Source organism: Megalops cyprinoides, chromosome 3 (genome assembly GCF_013368585.1).
Source record: "Megalops cyprinoides isolate fMegCyp1 chromosome 3, fMegCyp1.pri, whole genome shotgun sequence".
Lineage (NCBI taxonomy): Eukaryota > Metazoa > Chordata > Actinopteri > Elopiformes > Megalopidae > Megalops > Megalops cyprinoides.
Window position 1 is genome coordinate 21183535 of NC_050585.1, and position 9429 is coordinate 21192963.

At 50.8% G+C, this 9429-nt stretch overlaps 1 protein-coding gene across 5 annotated transcripts; it reads left to right on the plus strand.

Annotated features, from left to right (window-relative positions):
- Nucleotides 1–865: 865 nt before the first annotated feature.
- Nucleotides 866–7759, plus strand: mepce (methylphosphate capping enzyme). Of its 5 annotated transcripts, none has more exons than XM_036525196.1 (6): nucleotides 866–1001; nucleotides 1195–1461; nucleotides 1859–3850; nucleotides 5711–5929; nucleotides 7055–7178; nucleotides 7461–7759. In XM_036525196.1, the coding sequence occupies exons 3-6, from the start codon at nucleotides 1904–1906 to the stop codon at nucleotides 7514–7516; spliced, it is 2346 nt and encodes a 781-aa protein (XP_036381089.1). In that variant the 5' UTR covers nucleotides 866–1001; nucleotides 1195–1461; nucleotides 1859–1903; the 3' UTR covers nucleotides 7517–7759. The 5 variants fall into 5 exon arrangements, with proteins under 5 accessions (XP_036381089.1, XP_036381090.1, XP_036381091.1 ...); XM_036525197.1 differs by having other exon boundaries at nucleotides 1334–1461; XM_036525198.1 differs by having other exon boundaries at nucleotides 1368–1461.
- The last annotated feature ends 1670 nt before the right edge of the window (nucleotides 7760–9429 follow it).

Sequence of the window (9429 nt, forward strand, 5' to 3'; positions counted from 1 at the left end):
AAATAGTACTCCTATTCAAGAGAAAGGTATTACTAAAATGTGTTATTTTGAAAATTTTCATCTGCGTGATGTAACTTAATCCAGTTCTCATTGGCCACATTTTAACTTTCATAAATGCTGGAAAAGAAACTAACCTGAGCACGATTATGGGACTTTTTCACCTGTTGTATACCTAAACGGTGCGACAGCACGAGAAACAGGCCTGCGTTTACCGGCAGGTCACACAAAACTACATATCCCATACGCATGACAGATCCACTAAAGTCCCTAGTCTACCACATGTTGGAAGAGAGGGGCGGTGGAGGGGGCGGGGACAGAAACTAACTTTTACATATGTTCTCTTTCATCCTCCGGTAAATGTGTGTTTATGTCATTTGAATAAGTTTGGATTGATCCTAAGATCTCATCAGTTCTGGTTATTTAGAAATGAATGAATGTATCCACTGAAAACATCCACACAATCGCGTAGGTTGTTTACACGGGTAGGGGTGGCCTCGCAACATTCCTGTTCCCCCGAAAAAGATCGAAGCCAAGAAACCCCTAACTCTCCCGACTTATTCATAAAAAAATAATAATTTATACACATCAGCATCATTTTAGTTTGGGCAGTTCATTTACTGCGATATTTCTTGTATTTCCTGTGGCAAATGCTCCTGACAGGCGTACTGTAAGATACCTATTGAGTAAGAGAGGCGGGGGAGTCGTTTAGCACAGCCTAACAGACCGTTCCATTGGCTAATCAGGAGAGTATGGGGTTCCAATACCCTCTGTAATTGGTTACAATTGCTGCCATTCCATGTTTAAGCCTTCCAAAGAGGAATATAAAGCCCTCGGAGACCCTGTGCGTTGAGCGAGATACAGCAGATGGGCTAAAACTTGGTTACTCATGTGAGCTGAGATCAGTTCCTAGAGAACAAGCTCACCAACATACACACTTACACACAGACTGATTTCAAGATTTATCCATTTTTATATAAATTTTCATCGGTTTTCTTCAAGGGGTGTGTCTTCCTAATTTGATTATTTTGTTCCGTATTAGACTAACTTATAACGTTAGCTAGCTAGCCAGCTATATTGGCAGCTAGCAAAATAGCCAGCTAGCCAGGAAACTTAGCGATGGGTATGCTGTAAAATGTCTGTCGCAAGGTCAGTTATTGGCTGGATTTAATTCTTTGTTTTTTTCTTTCGCCGTAGAAAATAACTCGGGAGGGAGGGAGGCTGGGGCCGCTCAGCTAAGGAGAAGGCGGAGAAAGTGGCGACTGGGCAGTGTTATGTGTTTGTGAGCCTAACGCTCTATCTGTGAGTGATTGAATGCCTTTTTTCCTCCATCTAGCTCTCATTGCTAATGAATAATTCATGATTAACAGAAGAGGGGACCGCTAGGAGGCGTGTTTATGCAAATAGCCGCTACTCATTGCAATCCAGAGGGAGGCGGGCTCACGCACGGCACGCAGGGAAGAGGTGGGTTTACGGTTTTAAACGCACATGCAACGTCTGGCTCGGTTGTTTCCTTTCTTTCACTGTGGTATATTGGATAGTAGCATTGTAAACGAGTCATGTAGCCACAAAAAACGTTATCTACGTAGCTAGCAAACTACCACGTGGTGTTTTTTTTCGCTTAAAGCCGGATAGAAGCGGACAACCGAGTATCAATTACTGCATTGTGCTTTTACAAAGTTGTCTTGGGGAGGGAAGTAAGTACGTTGAATAGGTTAGACCTTTAGTATAAATCTCTGTGTCAGGGTGTTATCTGATACATGGTGGTCTTGGATACAGACTGCCTGATACTGCTTCGAGGGTGAAAGAATCTTGACTGTATGTAACATTTGAGAATTTTGTTTGTTTTGTTTCTTCCAAGGTTCATGCCAGCTCCAACATTAGACAGTGCAGTGCCAGGAGAAAGATGATAGAGATGTCGGTTGACAAAGAGACTGTTTTACCGCAGGACGGGCGAGCACAGCCCTCGATACACACGCCGCCGCCACTCTCAGAATGTACCAGAACCTGCAACAATGCGCCCAAAGCCGCAGGCGCCGCTGTGGCCACCTCTGCTAACTCCGATGGTCCCCCGACCTGCGTCGGGGCAGCGTTTGCGGGCAGCGTGGTTCTGGCGGAACAGCCCACCCACACCGCCAACTTGGCCAGCCGCGGTAGCCAGGCCGAGAGTGTGGGGCAGGAGGCCAGGACGGACGGCAACCCCCCCAGGCCCAAAAACGGACTGCAGCAGCCCCCGCAAAAGCAGCCGCCTCAACCGCAGCAGCTGCGACTGAACAAGAGGCGCAACACCATGAGCATGGGCTTCAAGCACCCGGGCTCCGGCAAGAGGCGGCGGCGGGCCAACTCCGAGAGCGACCCGGTCCTGCCCACCAACTTCCTGCTGGGCGGGAACATTTTTGACCCGCTGAACCTTAACAGCCTGTTGGACGAGGAGGTGAACCGGGCAATCAACGCCGAGACGCCCAAGTCCTCGCCCCTGCCTGCCAAGAGCCGCGACCCCGTGGAGATCCTCATCCCTAGGGACATCACGGACCCCCTCAACCTGAACAGCAGCGGGGCGGACGCCTGCATCCTGGTGTCGCCCCTGCGGACCGGGGGCAGGCGCAGGCACCGCAACCGACACCACGGCGGGGGCGGAGCGGCCGCCGCCATGCAGATTGACACCTCGGAGTCGGAGAGAGGGAAGGCCAGCGAGCAGTGCGCGGTGGCCACCGCGGGAGGAGCCCTGCCTTTGGCGCCGCCTTCAGCGTCCGGTGCTGCAGGTGCAATCCCGGAGGCCCCCAGAGAGGGCGCCGTGCTGCTGGACCCGAAGCTGGTCCAGCAGTCCCTGTGCCCTTCTGATATGAACACCTCCAGCAGCTGCCGGGACGAGGCGGCGCCGTCTGCGCTCCCCAAAGGCTCCACCTCTCAGCCTCCAGCGCGTGTTTCTGCGGACCCCAGGCCCGCGGGCCCACCCCCTGCCCCAGCCACGCCCCGCCAGCGCAAACGCAGGCGTGCCTCCAGCAGGTCCGAATTCGTACCTGGCGCTCCTGGGAAGGGGCAGGGCCACCCCCAGGTGCTCCCGGGGCAAGTCGGGGGCGGGGCCTCGGGGCAGCCGCAGCTGCAGAACCGCCGCCGCCAGCAGCAGCAGCAGCAGCAGACGAAGTTCCAGTACGGAAACTACAACAAGTACTACGGCTACCGCAACCCCGGGCGCAGCGAGGACCCGCGGCTGCGCGTGATGAGGCCCGAGTGGTTCCGGGGCAAAGACGTGCTGGACCTGGGCTGCAACACGGGCCACCTGACCCTCTCCATCGCCCAGAACTGGCGCCCCGCCCGCATTGTGGGGCTGGACATCGACGGCGGCCTGGTGCACGCTGCCCGGCAGAACGTGCGGCACTACCTGTCGGACCTGCAGGCTCAGGAGGCGCGGCGCGCTCCGGGGAGAACGCCCGGGGGAGACGGGGCTGACGGACAGGAGGCGCGGAGGAAGGAGGCGGGAGAGGAGAGGGTGGCTCGGGGGGGCTCGTGTGGAGCGGGAGAAGAAACCCAGAGACCCGAAGGGGGCGGGGACAAGATGGATGATGGACGGGAAATGAGACGTAAACAGGGGGAGGAAGTTCCCGTGGAGATGGAGGCCGTTCCTGTGGAAACTGAGGAGAGCAGATGTGCAGAGGAAGGTCACGGGGCGAATAGGACAGCAGAGGTTGAAAGTCCTGCGGACTCCAGGCCGCCCCCTGTTGGCTCGAATGGGGAAAGCCACCCTTTCCCTGTGTCCTTGCGGATCTCCAGAGGCCCCATAGCTGCACCCCCACTCCCAGACACGCCTCCTTTGCCCCTCGGAGACTTCCCTGCTAATGTCTCATTCGTTAAGGTAAGAGTCCTCCCCCCTGTGGCTGGATACGGCAGTCACAGTTTTACGGTTGTTTCAGCGGTTGCTGAATATGAAAGGGTTGTCTTTGTCCTGCTCACATCTCAGTGATTACATGGCGGATTGGCTTGTGTGTGTTGAAGGCACGGTGGTATTGCGCTCTCTTTTGGGTCCGCCCTTCAGCCTTTTCTTTGATGTCCGCTGTGTGTATTGGCATTTCCTGAAAGTTTTCTGATATTTAGCATAGATGCAGTGTGTGTGTGTGTGTGAGAGAGTGAGAAAGAGCTGTATTGTTGAAGGTCCCTGGCAAGTAAAACTTGCCTGTAAGGGTGCAGGTTCACCCTGTAGATAATGGCATTGAAATGAATCCATTTTATCATCTGTGTACTCACATTTGTGTATGATTGTTATACACACACACACACACCCATCATAATTGCAGTTGTATTTCCATGGTGCATGTTTTTTTCCCTGAGTTTCCAGAGCAGAGGCCTAGTCTTGCTTAGCCTCTGTTTGTGTGCTCATCTCCTCGCCAGAGTTGGTGTTTGTGTGCAAGCATATGGCTCAGCGTGTGTGTCTGCGTTTGAGGCCCACAGTGCGTCAGCTGTCTGGGCCTCGCAGCTACAACACACCAGCGCTGCGTCGGGTGTGTGAGGCCGCGCACTTCAGCGCTTGCCCCTGGGGTGCGTTTGGCTTCCCTCTGCGCTGAGGGGTCTGAGCTGAGCTGAGCTTCAGACACACACACACACACGCACACACACACACACGCACGCTTTGTGTTTCTGTTGCTCTCTTCTTGTTGCTTGTTTGGCTTTGTGTCGTAGTGTGAGGGAAAGTTAATAAGTAGTTGGTGGAATTTTTACCCAGCCAGCCCAATCCCCCCCCCCCCCCCCCTCCACTCCTTCCCCCCTGCCCCTCTGTCAGAGTGGTACGCTACTGATTCTTCTGGTTTGGGTGTGGTTGTTTGTAGAGCTTGTGTGTGTGTGTGTGTGTGGTTGTGTTTGTGTATGTCTGTGAGTGCATCTGTATGTGTGTCTGTGTGTGTCTGTTGGTAGGGTTTGATAAGAGTGTTATGCGTTATTGATAAGAGTGTTACGTGGTTGTGTGTCTGCATTGTCTAATAATATGTATGGTGCTGCATGTTTGCATACGTCTGTCTGTAGGTTCTTATAAGAGGCATGGTGTTTTGTGTGTCTGTGTCTGTGCCTGGAGGGTCTGATAAGATGTATGGTGTTGTGTCTGTCTGTCCTCCTGTATACGTCTGGTTCTGCTTTTCCGCTCAGCACGGCTCACTTCCTCTCCCGGCTGATGCCGCTGTCTCCTTTTCCCTTTGTGCGGGTAACACTGTATTTTCTTCAGGTGCACCCCTGCGGTTATGTGTGTGTGCGTGGATGGGTGTGCATGGGTGTGCTGTCACACTGCGGAAATGGCCTTATGTAGGCTTTGTGTATGTGTGCGCGTGTGTGGTCTGTTGTGTGCCTCCCTGCACTTCCCACTGTGTGTTTCAGCTGCATCAGCGCCTCAGTGCTGGATCCTTTTTTTCCTCAATCGGCTTGTTATTTCCTTAAATATTGCTCGGTCATACACGGCTGCATTAGAAGTGTTGTCGACATTCGGTTGTTGTTGACATGCATACATGCACTAGCCTCATAGACCAAGACTAAACACATGGTTGTGAGAAGTACATTAATGGACTAATCTGTATATTGAGCTACAGGTTTAAACCTGATTAGCACAAGTTTTCCTGTGGATGTACTCCCGACGGTTGGGCCGTCTGGGCTGCTTGTCTGAGGTGGCAGGGTATGGGACGTTTGGGGTGACGCTGTGTGGTGGCTAACTGGTCCCCCTCTGGTCTCTCCTCAGGGGAACTATGTGCTGCAGAGTGACGCCCTGCTGCAGACCCAGCAGCCCGAGTACGACGTGATCCTGTGCCTCAGCGTCACCAAGTGGGTGCACCTGAACTGGGGCGACGAGGGGCTCCAGCGCCTCTTCAGGAGGGTCTACAGGCACCTGCGCCCCGGAGGACTCTTCATTCTGGAGCCACAGTCCTGGGCCTCCTACAGCAAGAGGAAGAAGCTCACTGTAAGAGGAGGGAAGGAGGAAAGGATAAAGGGAGAGAGAGAGGGAGAGAAGGACAGATAGTGGGAGGGAGGGATAAAGAGGGACGGAGGGAAGGAGGGTTAAAAAAAAAAAAAAAACAGAAAACGATGACATTTAAACCCAGAGAAAATGTTTTGGTCAGACATGGCAGCACACCCCAGGTAAATAAAATAATCTGTGAATTTGTCACAACAAGTTTCCATCTTAACACTTGGACAAGTAACTTTCACTTGCCCTCAGTCACTCCCTTCAAACGAGTGTACAGGCTTGTACCCTTCATACTCGGCATGGCATCCTACAGTCCCCTTTGTTCAGCATGCCAGGGTGCGATTTTGTGCAGACCGCTTTTTGCAAACTTTACAAGATTTTGATTCAAATGGAGGGACACTGACTTAGCGCTTGATTGAATGCATCTCACACGAAACAGTGGCAGCATTGGCCAGATTATTCCAGTGTGTTTTAATTGGAAAAGAACAGAAACTGGCAAACAGCTCTGCATTTACATTTATTCCTTTGCCAGACTCTCCTCCAGAATGGCATACAATACGTTTGCATCTGGATGTTGAGGCTCAAACTAATCTGAATCACTGTATGTATTTGGTTATCAAGCGATGATTGTCAGTAGTTAGAAAATCAAAACATTTCATGCTAGTCATTAGCCTTTTTTGCAGTAAAACTGGACTTACAAGTGACTGCCCTTAGCTACAGTGTAGATAGGCCACTGAGGGCAATTACAGACAATTGTAATCACATTTAAATTGTTATATTGCTTGTCTAAAACTGAATTGAAGCGGGAAGCTGGCATTAAAGTGATGTTCCCTTTCCTCTTCAAGTATACGTTTGTGTGATGTCATGAAATGTGGACTTGCTTGCCCCCTTGCAGATTGGGGCACAGCTCTGTTTTGTGGGTTCTTGCAGAATGGAACACCAGGTTTCTGGTACGGAAGGTGCCACTTGGAAAATGAAAGAAAGCCTTTGTGAAAATCAGTCTTTTGCCTGATTGTCTTTGACCACAGCTGGAGTGCTGACCCAAGTTGGGCTGAGACTACCTGATCTCATGATTGACGTGCAGTAAAATGTGTTTTTCCTTTTCCCCTCACGTTTCAGGACACCATCTATAAGAACTACTACAACATCCGCTTCAAACCGGATCAGTTTAGTTCCTACCTGACATCAGAGGTGGGCTTCTCCGGCTATGAGCTCATTGGCACGCCCAACAGCTCCTCCAGAGGTCAGTTCACTCCGCCCTCCCTCGGTCACCACCACACGTCCACACAACCACAACCACAGTCACACAGCCGTCAGCCACTCTGTAGAACTCACATCAGTGTCCACGTGGTCCGTTTCTCTCTCTCTTTCTGTCTCTGTGTAATCCTTGGATTTCCATGTTACATTCTTATACCTGATGTTGTTCATGGACTCAGCAGTTTCTTGCTGCTGAAAGCCTCCCATTCAGAGATGAAATGCTGGACTCCCAGTCTGATGTCTAAAAGTTTAATTTCTTTGTCCTCAGGATTTCAGAGACCAATTTACCTGTTTCGCAAAGGGCCCTCTTGCTCCAGGAAGTGACCTCTTACCCGCTGGGAGCAGCAGGAAGATGGATCTGAAGAGCCAGCATACCTTTTGTTTCTGGAAGAGATGTTCACAGCATTTGAAATACCTGAACATTGTCAGAACGAATTTGAAAAGATTTGGTGGGGGGAGAGAAATGGACTTATAAATTGATTTGGAACTTTGGTGTTTATTCACCTGCTGACCCACCCACCTGACTCTATACAGACACAGCAGCAATAAAGCCTAGACCTGCACACAGCTTTAAAGCTTGCTTTGCCCTGATTCTGCTGTTTCTGTGTAAAAGTGCAGCTAAGGACTCCTCTCGGAGAGAAAATGCACATTATTCCTACACCTGTCATCTCTTGCTGTGGATGTGCACCTCCGCAAGGTGTGAAAAGACTTTCAGAGCGTGAAAGCTCACTAAATTCGAATAACAAGGTCTGACAGACGCACACACACACGGACGCATACAGAATGTAATTTAGTGCAATTGGCAGCGTGAGAGATGACAATTGCTGCGGGAGCGTGTATGTGCAGAATGTTCCGGTTTGGTTGTGGAAAGGCTGTGGTTGCGCATGCCACCTGATGACCCGAGCACACCGGTGTCCCTCTAATCCAGAGCACAGGGAACTGGCGGCTCTGACGAGCCTGGTGCCAGCCTCACCAGGCGCCTCTCCCAGCGGGCTGCTGAGGATGTGGGCACATCTCTGATTGGCCCTGATATGTTACATGGCATGTGTGGGCCAGTCAAAAGAGAGTGCTGAGCATATTGTGTATGGAGAGGAAGGCAGCAGGCCCATGATGTGCAGCACCGGAGTCTTTTGATGATGTCACTAGTCTGAGCAGAACAACTCTGCACCTTTCCAAATTCCAAAAACAAGCATTTATAGGAGGTGGGGGTGGTCACTAATGGGATAAGGTACCTTTGAAATTTTCCATTTTTGATTTTGTTCACCAGCCTGCTGGTTAAAGACTACCTAATTCCTGTGTTGGTGCCAACTAAACCAGAGATAGAGGGCCTCTGCAGTAGTGTATATAGAAATGGCCTAGTGATTCACAAAGTTTAGTAACATCCTTTTCACATAGTAGAGCTGGATCCAGTCTGCCTCATTAGACCCATTTTCCACTGTAGAGCTGCAACCAGACTGGCTGAAACGATCACACACAATGTGGACATGGTAGGCCCACACAGGGCCTTCAGAAAAAAACAGGGCTTGCATCAAGTCTGGGGAAAAGCAACCTGCATTGTCAGTGTCCTTCCTGCCTGCAGTTGTGTGGCCACCTGTCCTCATTTAGAATAACAGTAATTTAGGGTTGAGTGCAGATACCAGGTACTCACGCTACATCCCAGAAACCCCCTTTACTGCAGGGCCCTTCATCTCTGCTTACAGAAGGTTGAAATGTACAAGGTTTTCATGGCACTTGAACCTTAATTATATAAGTTGGTTGATTTGGATTAAATAAATCCTATTTGTGGGGTTGTTGAAAAGTCGGAGGCCTGCTCTAGCTAGCTTTCTGTCCCTTATGTTTCGATGGTTAATGGCAACACTCACTAATGCTCATGAGACATTTTAGCAGCATGAAGTGAGGCTCAGCCTCATTTAGTGTAGAGGTGACTGCTTTCCTCTGGTGTCCATAACCTGACAGCACAGGCAAGAGAGCCCAGATTGTTCACGTTTAAAGTTCAGAGTTCAGCTTCAGCTGTCAGTTCATTAAACCAGGGTGGAGGGGGGGGGGGGGGTTTCTCCCCCTTGACCTCCGCTCCGGAGTTCGCCTCTCTTCAGTCTCTTCCTGAAACGTTACAGCTGTTGGTCTTATCCTTTGATTCTCATCACTTCCAAGTTGCCAACTCCAGCACATTTGATCCCTGTATTTTTCTCCTGTAATGAAACTGGTGCTTGGATCGTCCGTGAGGATCTGCTCAGATG